The sequence below is a fragment of the Haliaeetus leucocephalus genome, unplaced genomic scaffold, assembly GCF_000737465.1.
Source record: "Haliaeetus leucocephalus isolate CR32 unplaced genomic scaffold, Haliaeetus_leucocephalus-4.0 Scaffold204, whole genome shotgun sequence".
Classification (NCBI taxonomy): Eukaryota; Metazoa; Chordata; class Aves; order Accipitriformes; family Accipitridae; genus Haliaeetus; species Haliaeetus leucocephalus.
This window is the reverse complement of record NW_010972640.1, coordinates 42,582-57,047: the sequence shown is the minus strand read 5'-3', so window position 1 is coordinate 57,047 and position 14,466 is coordinate 42,582. Positions and strand designations below refer to the sequence as shown.

At 37.1% G+C, this 14,466-nt stretch overlaps 1 protein-coding gene across 1 annotated transcript in view; it reads right to left on the bottom strand.

Moving 5' to 3' along the window:
• RIT2 (Ras-like without CAAX 2) overlaps positions 1–14,466 on the bottom strand; it is a 124,022-nt gene that overhangs the window by 95,236 nt on the left and 14,320 nt on the right. The window contains exon 2 of the mRNA XM_010566079.1: positions 7,261–7,334. Coding sequence (XP_010564381.1) covers positions 7,261–7,334 — 74 coding nt within the window. The remainder of the gene's footprint in view (positions 1–7,260; positions 7,335–14,466) is intronic.

Sequence of the window (14,466 nt, the reverse complement as noted above, 5' to 3'; positions counted from 1 at the left end):
TGCTGTTACACATGCTTGTTTTCTCAGCATGCAAACCAAGTTTTTAGTCCTGGAAATAGCTTTTTTATTTGAATTTTGTGAAAATTGATACAGCTAGAAAACAGTTTTCTGTCCACTGGAGTCCCTGGTCTGTGTACAGCTGCTTGGTAACAAGTAGCTTTTGATAGACAAAACTCTGCAAAATGGAATTCCTACTGAGATTATCTAGGACAGTCGTATATATATATATATGTGTGTATATATATATAAATCAGGACACACTCAGAGCATGTCCAACATCTGCTGAAAGTAACTTCCAAGGGCTTCAGTGCCATTCAATAGTGAAAAGAAAAAGTATACAATACAGTCTGTAATGTTAGAAGAAAAGGTAAATTTACATAATTACAGTTTTGTGGAGGACCTGGATGAAGTCTAATCACATGGGATGTGTTTATATAGATGTTTTCTATACAATGTACACCAGAACACAAAAAAACCCCCATGGAAATACTACAAGGAAAGATCTGGAAAGAAGAAAAAAGGATTTTGCTACTTTTATCAGAATTTGTAATAAAGTATTTTCTTCTTTTCAATGTTCTTATTTTAAAAAAGTCATAAATCATTCAGCAGTATCATTGTATTTTGGAACTTATTAGTTAAAAAAAGACAAAGAACAGCAAGAGAGAAAGCATTTCAAGAGAAAAAAATAATTTATTGAAAAAGAACAGAAAACACTGGAAAGTATTCCTCCACCTGCAATATGGAACCACTAGCACTGACTTTACTAAAGTGGAATGGTAGCGAGGGGCAGGAAATCAGTATCACTAGACTCAATAAACTCTGATGTTCACCCTAAATGCCTGCTCTTCGCAACATCTTATTGCACCTGTTTGTCAGAAAGATAAATGCAGACCTAGAAATACAAACTGATTCATCCTTTATTGCACTATGAGTCATTCATTGACATGGATGGGAAAGGAAGTTGGGAATCTTAGTTGCTAGTTGTCTGTTCTTGCTAAACTAATATACTCTTTTTTTGATGGTATATGCCTAGATCTTTTCCTACTGAAGCCAAAGAATATTTTGCCCATAATTTGAAGTAAATTGGAGTCGGGTCTGCAATTTCACCTATGATTTACTGGAACTGTTTTTTTCACTCAGTATCTGTGCCAAATAAATGCTTCTGCAAAATCTGTTCGTTCCCAAATAAAATGACTTGGTCATGGGAGAGATTTTAGTTCTTCCTAGAAAGTATAGAACAGCTTGTCTTGAGAATCCACCAAATTTTCAGTGCTACGGTTTGACTTTCTAAGTATGTCATCATCAGCCTGCGAAACAACATATAAAGAAAATAAAATTAATGATGTTCTTCACCTAATACACTGTGTTAATGGTTGCTGCTTAGTCCTCTACTACTATGCTTTAAAAATAAAATGGATTTCATTTACCCACTACAGTACCTAGCAGAAAGTGCACTGAAATTATTTCCCCTTTAAAAGAACATACTGTAAAGGACCATTAAAATATAATTACCACCAAAAAGGCATTTTACATTTCCTTGAGATAAGCTGTAGTGGTGTAGTTTGAAATTCGACTTCCATTGATTCAGGATTAGAGCAGCATGTTTAGATAATAAGCAGAAGGATCTCAGATAACAGCCTGAGTGAGTCATCGGACTATAGTGTTTAGTCTGAGAAAGTGTGTTTATCTGAAGGGCTCTTGGGACTAATACGGTTCCTCTTCAAAGCTTGAAGCAGGGGGCAAAAATCATAGTCCTGGAGGTTGGCAGGATAAACATGTCCTGTGATTTGCTAGCAATTTGAGAGATGGATTTCACTACACAGCGCACTGCTGTTGTCAGGTTGAAAAGTGTCTGCCTGGAAATGAATTCATGTGCACACAGCTCCAGACAAAGGAAAATCTCCCTGAAATGGCATGCCATCACATTTTAAGGCCAATTTTTCAAGTCTCTGACTCACACCTGGGAAATATACTGGTGCACTAAGTTTATCATAAAAAGCTCACGTTTTAACAAGCAAAAATTGGTGCAATAATCTTGAGATGTACTGTCTCACTGACAGGTATAGAAATCCATTTTTCTGCATATTTGCCTGCTTCGAGTCTGAAAACAATTTTGCCTTTTCTACATAGGGTCATCTCAGATTGTTTTTCAGTGAAGGGAACTCTGATGCTCTTTAAACGTTCTGTGTGAGGCCTAAACAGGGAGGTTGGGTTATGTGTCATCAGGAGGAAAGCTGTGGCAAGAATAAAAGCTCTGGTGTCAGTCAACAGTTTATAAATACAGCAGGAGAGATAACTGCTGTGTATGCTCCACGAGGAGGAATTCAAACTGGGCTCCAGAAGTAGCAACATATTTTTAAGTTAGAAGAGAGAGTGAGAAAGCGTGAATGAGTGAACAGAAGGTTTCTATAACTCTGTGTGGAAGCTTTTTGTGCATGGTTGGAGCAGCTGGGGGTTGTCACTAGCTGAGAATAATCGTGAAGGGAACGGAACACAAAATAAAGGACTTGAGGTCTGAATGTCCTTTCATTTGCACCCACAAGTTTCACGGAAATCAAAGAGTTTACACCAGTTTAAATGAAATATATTTAAGAGCAGGTGAGGCTTATGACACATTAGATAAGAAAAGGGAAATCCCAGAACTACCTCCCCACCAACACCTCTCCCAACCTTAAGGGCTAAAGAGAGGCACATGGGCGAATTTCAAGGGCGAGTTACTCAAAAAATGTCCCACAAACATGGTTGAACAAAGAAGCTCAAGCTATCTTTACATTTGCATTTGCAGATTTCCATTAAGTTTTTATTATTTATTCCACATGCCAAATTGTAGCTAGCCTGAAGGGTTAAAAGCTAACTAAATAAAATTCATTCTGAAGCTCCGTCTCACGTTTACTCTACTTTTATTTGCTTTTTGGGTTTAATTGAAATGTAGATGCAAAAAGAAACCTTTTGGTTTAATAAGAGAACTTCTAGTTAAAGAGCAGCAAAAGGCATCACTGATAGCTTCTTCTAGCAGCAACTGTGAGGCTAAGGATACATGTCTTCTAGATTCAGTTGTGCCATTGAAAAAGAAAAGGAACATCAATTTTTCGTTCCTCACCTTCTTGCTGCATGCCACGTTTGCAAGCCTTGTGGTAGGAACTGCTCAAGTAAGTGCTGTTTATGACAATTCGGCTATGAGCAGCTACATCTGCAATACCTGCTCTTGAAACTCTCTGAGGCAAAGGCAACCTTATTCTGTCCGAAGTTGACTGCCGTGAGTAAAGACAAGCTACGCCGCTGGCAGGTGTAGGGGCTGGTGAAAAGCAGGGGTAGTGAGTTCAGTAAAGCATAACTACTTACACTAGCCCTACAGACATTAAGAATGTGCCTCCTGCTATATCTTCAGTGGAAAAACGATATCACAAGAGCACTAGAGGACAACTGAGGATGTAGAAAATATGCATCCAGAGTTCATGGAACATCAGTCTGCTTCCTGAGAGGAGCAATCTGATGTATTTAAAGACATCTGTGTATATGCATAAGAATAAGAAGACCAATAACTAGACAAGCAATACTAATGGTTTATTCGTATTTCTAGTTTTCACTTTGCCTGAATGTTTTTTTAACTTCAGAAAGTTGAGAACCAGAAATGTATTTTTGAAGCACCATTTGTGGTTTTGTATCTATCAGTTAAAATATCAAAGATTTTTATCCAGTTTCAGGTATGAAATCAGATGTGGATTAATTCTGGACTTGAAAATAAAGAACTGTATTAATTATTAATAAATCACAATATTTGGCCGGTGTTGCAAGTGTTCAATTAGTGCATAGATACGGCAGGGAAAGGAGGAGCATATCTAGTGAAGCATATTCTCTAGAACAACAACAAAATACATTAACTTTAGTCGGTTTCTCTATTGACTTCTTGTGTTTCCCAAATAAGGAAGAATTACAATTTTAGCTCCTTGATCTTCTGAAGTGATTAAAGACATTATTCAAAGTTGATGATGAAGTATTTATGGCTGCAAGGACACCCAGAGAGAAATGAGATTTCCGCGACGTGATTTAGAAGCTGTAACATTATCTCTGCTTTAACATCAAACCCAGCGAGTTACCGTCAGAGCACACCATCATCAGCGTAACTGGGTGCTTTGGATTTTTACCCTGAGTCCCCAAAGTCACAGTAGGATTTCAGTTTGAACTTCAGTGAGACTAACATTAAGCTCTCTGTGAGGGAAGAGTCTGTTTTAGCTGTTGACTTCAATCGGAGTTGGATTAGGTCTTGATTTATTCTGGAGCTATGTAGTGCAGATAGAGAGGCAACAAATTCAAGGACATCTGCAAAGAGAAGCAGCTAATTCTAGGATAATTAGAATGGACAGTTTCTAAAAAATAGAGGTGTAGGAAAGCAGGAAGAGCTTCCTAGCCCAGATACACGGAGACACGTTTCAGTGATGACAGTCTGCACTGGAAAAACAGGGAAATTTAAAGCTGAGATTTTCTCATACCAATGCAACTTGGATTTTGAGGTAGAATAGCTACGCCCAGGCTGTACAATGTCCTGGGCTGATGTATCTGCAGAGCGCGGTGCTAATGGCACAGGTCTCTGCTTGCTCCAAAATCTCTGCACCACATTTCATTATGTGGTTATTACATGCCACGGGCCTCTAGTATTATGGCTATTTGGTCCCTTCTTGAAACAAAACTCTCCAGCTTTTCTCTACTATTGCTCTCACCAGCTTTCACTGTTTGCATTACTCCAATTTCTTTTCTTACCTTACAACTGTCAGTTATGTTAAAATTCATAATATTAAGCAATAAGTGTGTGCCCCTCCCCCCTCCCCCCAGTTAAAAGTGAGGTTTGGTTCTAGCTTTTTTATATGATCAAAAATTTTTAAAAAACATGTAAAAATTGTACAGTTTTGTGGGGAACTTTTCCTACTAAGTGAGCATGACTGACAAAATATGAGCTTTGTTTAAATTGGAAAAGATAATATTTTCAGCTACTTAAAAGGCCAGTGCATAGGGATATTTTTTTTTCCTTTTTCCTGAATCTAAAAAAAAATTTCAAAAGGATTGAAGATTGCATTCCAATTTTTTTAAATTTCATTTTAAGAGAAGTGGACAGAAAATGAAATATCATTTAAAAAATACTTGTTCTAATTAAAAAAAAAAAAAGAGGCTTTGATTTTGGTGGGGCTTAGGGAGAGAAGGAAACTCTCAATATCTGATACTATCATTTTTTTATCAACAACACAAACTTTTATGTTTCTAGTACCAAAAACAAATGAAAAAGAATCAAAGTAGAAGAAATTATTCCTCTGGGGTTTTATAACTTATTACTCCCCAGCTCAAAATAAAAGCAGACTATCTATTTTTGTTTCATTCATCATCCATTCTTTGCTTTGATTTTAAGCTGCTTTATTTTCTTTGTATAAATATTTGCATTAATGATGCAAATTTAGGATCAGGTAGCTCATCTTCTCTGCACAAGTCTGTAAGCAGGAGCACAGCACAAGGAACTCTGTACCTACTGTACCTTCTTCTATGGTTTGCAGAATTTAACTCCTGCACTCTCTCACTCTCCACAGCAAATTAGGAACACACCTATGAATATGAATAAATGCTGTAATAACACTTTGCTCCCCTTTCCATTAGCAAAAAGCTGGACACATAAACTCTGATTCATCATCTCTCTTCAGCTCTGGGCAAGGAAGTATTTTACTTTTTAGCATTTTAACTCTACAAAATAGGACTAAAGGCAATTTAGGAATAGAATGAAGTAGATTTAGACAGTGAACTGTATTAAAGACTAACACAGGAGGTCCCTAACACATAAAGCCTTACAAGACTAAGCAGCCGAAGGTATAATTTCAGTAATAACCGTGTACTAATGACAACACAAGGCTGAAGTTACTAGTCTCAGACTTCCTGAGTGAGCAAAGAAGTTGTTGCTTCCTCTTCTCCAACAGAAGTACAGATATTTTCAGACATATTGGGTAGCAACTATGATGTTCCTTCTTTCCCCCAGCCAAATCATTGCTGAAGTTATGCTAGGACTATTAAGCATGACAAACTTCTTGGGCCTGTTATAATAACAAATTCTAGGTCAATTAAATTCACAGCTTTGGAGACATGCCTTGAAATTTAGCTTAAATTTTCTGGAGAATCAAACACTTTCACAGGAGACTCAGCAGCAAGTCACTGGTTAACTGCTGAGACTGTATAATTTTGGGTCAAGGAAGAATAATTCAGGGCATCTTTTGATTCCTGAAACTGGGTTGAGTTCACTTTGAAATTGGCCTATATTTCATTCACATGTAAAACTCATGCCGCAATCCCCCTGAACTACTTTCAATTTATATGACTTGATACCGTTCCAATTCCTGGCAGCAGACTGCATTTCCCACCATTTGCAGTGCCCAGCCAAGGTGCATTCAGATGTTTGGGAAGCTGAGATCAAGGTTCCCAGGCTTGTATTTCCTAAATCTTTTTTTGTTTGTTTCAAGGATCTACCGTCCTTGTTGACTGACTCATGCCTGTACAAAGTGCACACACACTGTGGAAACTCATGAAATTATCAAAGCCTTCAAACAGAATCTCATGCATACCTCAGGAAAAGATCAACCAGCTGCAATATTTTGATTAAACAATAAAAACATTTTGAGATGGGGATGCAAAGAGGATGAACTGAGTCAGGTAGAAGAAATTCATGCATTTAACTTCTGCTTTTGCCTTGCTGTATGGGAAACTGAATTCCCTGACTGTTGCTTACACATGCATACACACATTATACATACACTGTGTGTTACTGTTGGCTTTAAGATCTTTTCCTTACGGGTGAGCATTTGATGTTTAAATATAATGTGACGAGGAGAAGAATAGTAACAAAACACTTGATCTACAAGTAGACCAGAAGTTTCCTGTAATATATAGAAAAGCAGGAATGATAAACACCTAAGACAAACCAACAACAGCATTTAGTCATTCCATGATTGTGACAGAAGTTCCTGCATACAAGAGAAAAAGAAACAAACAGCTTTTTATCTTCCAGTTGATTAAATTAGTGTGCCTCTTCTGGTCAGATTTTGAAGTTATATTATACCACTGAAGCCCTCCTTCAATCTTCTCCTTTGTTAATTCCTTAATGCTATTCTGCCACTGCTCCCTTTATGTTTGATTAGGAAAGCTTGCTTCTAGCTCTGTGACCCATATATCTGAGGTTAAAATCTTTGGGTTTATCTCTGATTGAATGATTCACATTGGAAAACTACTCACCTGTCCAGCAGTGTCTAGAATGTCCAAATAGGCTGGTTCGTCATCAATTCGGACTTGAGTTTTATAGGCATCCTCTGAAAAATATAGTGCAGTACGGCTAAGCATAGGAGTGGCTCAGAGAATGGAAAATGAAATAGCTTTTGCTAGTTGGAGTAGGCTTTTCAAAAGCTCTCCAGTCTGACCTAACTTTGCTTATTTCAAAACAAAAAGACACTTTTTGAAATCCTACCATCATTGCAAAGTATTAGCAAAAGGGAGTGATCTAGGTTTTCTATTACACTACGTCAAAATATTAAAGAATTAAATTTGTCTCTCTTTAAACAGGTAGCACAGACCATAGGTGTTAAGTCACAAAGATTCAGAGGTGTTACACTGGTGCTATGCAGCAGAGTGGTTTTTACTTACCACTGTGACACTTCCACAGAGCTTTTCCAGCAAATAGTTTCAAGCTAAAGATTGTCTAAATTACCAGGATAGTATTCCTGTGACTGAAGGGGGCTTCTGGCTCAGATATGATTCTATGATTCTATATGTCAGAGCAATTAATTAGACCTCTGAATATCTCCAGAGAGGATGAAAATGGATTTTTTAAAATAAATTCTGTAATTGCTGTCCTCACACTCATCATGGCTGGGGTGGAGGAGGAAAAACTGTGCTTGGTGGACCGTTCCCTTAGCTCATGATTTTGTCAACCTACATTTGGAACGACAAAACCAAAAAAGGTGAACTACTATTTGCATAAGTTGTTTTCCTCACATTTCAATTTCATTCCCATTTCAACATTTGTACTTTTTTTCCTAAGGGTAAACACAGCTTAGATACCAGGCCGTGTTTATACTTGAAATAGTCTTGGAAATTACCAGTGTTGTTTAATTAAACAATAATGCATAGCAGCCTCTGTGGTTTTGGTGACTGATATCATGCTTTGGCTGTGCATTAAGGCATGAAGACAAGACAAGTGCATTTAATCCATCTGAGAAGTGTCATTAATCATCATGAGCATATGTCTGGCCCTATTCAAAGACTCAATCCTGCAAGCCCTGGCTGCCAGAGACCCTTGGGACTAGGCTCTCTATAACTCTTGAGATAATACTGGGATTATAATATGGGATTATACTGCAGGTAGCTGGAATTCTCAGGACATTCCAATTTGTGTCATAATATATTTATATCGCATCATATGACATTTCATAAATGCACATAAAAACCTGCTTTCTACCTACACAAAGGAAAAACTAAAGCATTCGGATATGAAGGACTCTGGATGGCCTTAACTCAGCCCACTCCTGTGCAGTCAGTGGCAAGCTATCTTTAATGACATAATTACATACAGTAATTTCCATGACTCTCCTTGCTTCTTTTAGGCCTCAGTTCAGCAAATTACTTAGGCGCATGCCTTGCTTTAAACAAATATCTAATCCCATCGATATTAGGATGACCCAGAGGCTTAATTAATTGTATGATACATTGCCTTGCTGAGAAAGCCAGAGCACTCCAACCAGCATATGTTTCAGTCAATAGATCTCTTTTTAGGGATTGCTGAATAAGAAGCTCCGTGCCAAAGAGGGACCATATAGAGTGAATTAGGCTACTTACAATTTAAGCAATCTATTATGATATGACAATGATATGCGTGGTAAAATTTTTTTCTTTTATCTTTTTTCTTAACTCAAAATGAAAAACAAAATATGAAAATATATAAAATCAAATATGGTATATCCTTCATATGAATTCTATTGATACTATAAAGTATTATTAATATATTTCCAGGCAGGTGGGTGCCCATTTCCATTACATTCATGCATACATAATTAACATATGACTTTCATAAATTTAGCTTGCACCCTTGGCTCCGCAGCTGGATACTCTAAAGCCAATATGCCATGGTCCCATTTCTCTCTTCATTTAGACCAATGTGAGTTTTAATGCAGTAGCTTTAAAACAGTTAATGCAGAGACATTTGCATACTTAAATTCAACTTGGATAAAAATGAAGCTGGGACCTAGATAAATTCTCTCTGATTTGCTAAGGAAATCAATTAGGAGTTCAGAGTTAGTTATAACTAAAAGACCCACTGGCCTCTGAACATAAGTCATAGCTTTCAGTAAGTAAATGTAAGATATGTACATCTAATACCCTGCTAAGCCACTCCAGCTGTACCCCAATATCATGCTACTGTAATCAGTAAAGTGTCAACTGTTAGAAGCTGGAGCAAGGCTATGTTTATAACCCTTTTACTTTGCAAAGATAACACTGAACATACAAACCCACTGTGGTTTTTTGTTTGTTTTTCTCAAACTACTGACCTTAAAGCACTTCACAAAGATGTGCCAGAATCACTGTCTCATTTTCATTCTTAATAGATGTAACATCTTCTGTTAGTGGTAGTGAAACATATTCTGCTGAACATTGACCAAGCACATGAATCTAAATGGTTTTCTAGGCAACTGTATTTGGAAGATTTTTTTTTTACTTGTAGGATTTGCCTTTGCCCCAAGAAATGTAAAGATGAAACAGGAAGGAGATACGACTTTCCTTTGTAATATTCTCTCTCTGCATATGTGTAAAAAACAGGATAGTACAGATCATTTAGAATAGCTTAAAAATATCCTCAACTGGGCTGTGATAAGCAGGGGTATTCTCAACCTGTAATTGAATGGAAAATAGATGGGAGATTTAATACCCATTTTTCTTGTGGCACTCATTTAAAAGGAAGTCCTAAAGCCCACACTTATCAAGGGAATTGCTATCTTGAGCCAACACCCTCATACCAGAGATCAGATCATAGCACCCACTTAGGACCTATCGGCTTCTTAATGCTCAAACACAACCAGTGATTTGAGAGGCACTATCTTTCCGTTTACCCTGTATATTCACTGATCTCCTGGGCTACTAGGACAAGGAATTTTTCCAGCGCAGGAGGTAGAAGGAAGATGCATAAATTGAAAACCGTATTTCCCATCTCATGTCATACAGACCAAAAAAAGAAGCTAAGAGTGGAAAAGCTGTGCCATTCAGTTCTGGTCTACAAGTAATACTTTAAAACTGGGATTTCATCTCAGGAAGTAATGGAAATAGAGCTGAGTGAGGGATTACATAGACAAACATCTTTATTTTACTCAGCTGGACTACGGGGCAGGGGCATTAACGTGGAAAGAAACAACCTCCTAGAGATGAAGAGTTGGATATGTCTGCATGGTGAACCCAGTTAAGATATTTTCTTTTTATTAGTAGCTATAATGCTAAGCAGAAACCCCGGTGTCTTCGCATGCTTCCTAAAGTATTTCAGGAGGGATTACTGTGTGGCTAGCCTTTTAGTCCAGGCAATGTAGTACACATTATGGTCACATTAAGGAAAAAGAAACCCCGAGATCAGAGGGGAACCTACTGTTTACATGTGGACTGAGAAGAACAGAAGTGAAGATGTTCCACTGAAATAGCATCTGAGTATATATAAAACAAAGCAGGAAAGTCTTCATCAGGAGCACTAGCAAACTCCCTGTCTAATCTCCTCTCTTTAAAAATTATTCACATTATTACAAATGCTGTCTGGTATATTTACACTATTCACAATGTTTGAGTACATCACATTTTCTTTCACCTAATTAATTTATAAGACTAATATAATGATCTCTTTTAAAGTTAATTGGGAGTTGCCAAGCCACGTGTATCTGGACTTTACATCCTACAGCTCTAAGGAGTGATATTTATTAAAAGGCCAAACTCCAGCTGCCGTTTCAGTAATTTCAGTAAGCATGAAGATAACGTACAAAAAAGACAAGAATAATAATCAGACAATAAATCAGACAATAACTCTATTTCTTATATTAAGTTCAGTATTAGCCTTTTTCTGTGAGGCTAACTGCAAGGTCCCACCTTTTGGTTTAGGTTAAAATGCACCAGAAAGATAGGGTATTATAAGAAGAAACTGTGGATAGAGTTTATTGATATTGCTGTGAGATATAACCATGATTCAAACACAGACTACAGGAATGAGCATTTCATAGGGGACCAATGAGAAAAATGAAATAAAAACTCCTGCATCCTTACAATCTGTAGAATATGTAAATATAGAAATATATGAACTTGATAGTTAAAATATCTGGTAAAAGTTATTTTTTAAAGAAAACTATTCTCTTTTTTTTCCATATAGAGTATAGACTTCTTTAAGAATTTTATTTCCTACAAATGTCAAAAATAAAAATGAAAATAGATAAAAATTTCAGCTTAAAAGATTATACTACTTGGCTTGAATTATTTCTGACTGTTTACTGTTTTCCAGGGGGGGAAAAAAACAAATAGAGCTCCAACTGTTTCCTGAATGGCACCTGTTAATTTTGTTATTCATTCTTTCCTCTTTTACTGAATATCTCACTTAAACCAAGAAAAAATGTTTTTTCAAAAGGCATTTTTTAACTTTTTTTTTCTTAATTGTTTGATTGTCCTTTGCAGTACTATGAAAGAAAAGAAAAAATTCTTCCTTAAGCCTTTGTTATCTGGCTTTTTTTTGTAAAATGAATACATCCTCTTTGTTCAGCTTTCCTTTTTTATAGGACAACATTCTGGAGACAGAAGTACAATAATTAATGCAAGGTTGTGTTGCTATCAGTTATCTTAGCACTGGAGAAGCTAGATTCATAAAAAATATATCAAAGCACTTTTTTCAGCTATGAGCAGGTAACTGCTTCATGACAAATAGATTTGGATGGTGTACAATTTAAAGGGGAGTTGGAAAGGGCTTTTCATCTGCATTACAGACATGTTCCAGTCCCTGAAATATAGGTCAGCTGCTTCATTCTTCCATTTGTTAATTCTGCTTATATTCCTTCCAAATAAATAGTGTCTCTTCTTCTGTCTTATACACTATCAATTGCAGTTAAAACCAAACAGATTCTCACATATATAGATGAGCCAAAAGATATTTTATTTGGCTAAGCAGGTGCCAAACCAGCAGAAGGAAGTCCAAGCTCAGTCAACCACACCTGGAGTTCTGCCTCTTGTTGTTCTCCCTGTGTGCCAAGTAGACAGCAGGAGACCCAGTTCTTGGTGTGCTTAGACTATCTGCTACATACACATTTTAATCCAGAGATGCTCCTGAATGTAGGATGATCATGAGTCTTTGGCTGCATGAGTGCTGCTAGTATTTACAACAAGGAATTTTTAAATAAAAACAGAGTGGATGAACAGGGACTTAAACCACTGTACCAACTACTACATGTAAATGCCTTCTATTTGAGATAAAAATATGCATGTCATAGGAACTGCCCATCAAAATACACTGGTCTTACAACTTCCCTTAACATATAATTATTTTCCTGGAGTATGAGTGTTTTATAATTTGGGTGAGCATTGCTATCAGCATTTTGCAGACAAGGACACCAAGTCATAGAGGTTGCCTTCCTATGAGCTATGCACACATGATAAGCGATGAATGGCTTAGAATAGTAGAACTGACAGACTTGATTGCCTTGTATTCCATAAATACTCACGTAGATAGCAGTAGCCTTTAAAATAAGGCAAGTAGGAAAATTAGTACTAGACTAGTAGCTAGGATACTTAAATATCCCCTTTCCAGTTCTGTCTAGTGTTACATAATTCTACATTATATTTATTTCTCAGCATTGTACTGTGTTTGCCATTATGCTGTCATTTGTTTAGCTTTGTCAGGTCTTCGTCAGATCTTTCAGGTTTTGCTCAGTTTTATGCTCACAGCACAAGTTGCCAGCTCCTGCCTATACAAGTGATGGAAACAGACATCATTCCAGGCAGAAGTCTCTTGATGATGGTTTGCAGAACAGAGAGAAAATGACCGCTGCCTTTCCAAACCCACAGATAGAAACTCTTCCTTCAGTAACCACATGCTTTCAACATCTCTGCTGTTTCTATGAAAGAGAAGCAGGTGAGTAATGCAGCATTTAATGCAGATACTACCTCACTGCTGGCCTTATTCTTACAAAAAGACTATAATGTAGGCCTTGAAAAATTAAAATAATCTGAGAAAAAACAAAGCATTAGTCACATTAAGTGCTTATCGTAAAAGGAATTCATACATTTATTCATTATACACTCAGTTGCATAGTGAGAAACACAGCACTTTCTATCTTTCAGTTTTCATTTTAGCATTCAAATTACCATAAACATATTTTCAGATAAGATATTAAACCAAGGTCTTGGCCACATATGTCTTCAGAAAAGATTTTGTAATGTCATTTTCAAATGGCCTTGCTAAATTCAAATGCATATTACTGTTGTACATTCCAGCTCTCCTTATTAATTTCAATTGAAGACGCAATTTCTCGTTTCCTTTATTTAGCCTTTGTTCAGCATTATGACATGCTCTTAACTACTGTGTTCACTTTTAGAGGTTCCTGTAACTTCAGTGGCACATAAAAACAAATCCTCGAATGTTCATAAGATAATTCATGATTTCAATGAGTAAAGATGCAAAGAGAAATACAAGCTACTTCTATTCTCTAAGTCTGAAAACAAAAGAGCAGAACTCATAACTTTTAGTTGATTTTGTCCTCCTGAAATAAGCACTGCTAGTATCTTCAGTGGAAAGCAGAAGCATAACTAGACTATGCCCAGATCCTCAAATAAACCTCTGCACTCAGTCCTGCTACAATCAATAAAAACTGGTGCCTAAATACCTGGAGGGGGACAGGGCCTAAATTACCTGTTGAGCACCCAGAATCGTTGCAGCATAATAAAGATTTGAGTTTAGGCCCTGTAAGTCCCATGCAGTCTGACTATGCATTATTAGTATTTTTTTAACTAAGCCATCTTCACTGTCATGCTCGCATCTCAACCCCTTTAACTTCAATTCTGGCAGCTATTGACCATACTCTCTGCATCTGGTTACAATACTAAAACTAAAATCTTCCTCAGCCTAATATGCATTCCATTTGATTCTCACCTCACTGCAGTGCTCCTCTTTTAATGCCATTATGTATCTGTCTTAAAACAGCTGCTCTCAAATTAAGTTTCTCCCTTTTGTTGGGCTGCCTAATGTTTTAGATCTGCGCTCTGCGGGGCAAGACTGATAACACACAGCTGCTGAAGGAGCCTGATTGATTTTCAGCTGTGGGTACTTACATGGCAGCTTTCGCGGTGACCTGAAATGCACTCAGTGCCTTCCAAATTGGGAAATGTGTTATCCATTGCACCTTCTGTCTTCTCCCCCCCCCCCCCCCCCCTTTTTCCTGT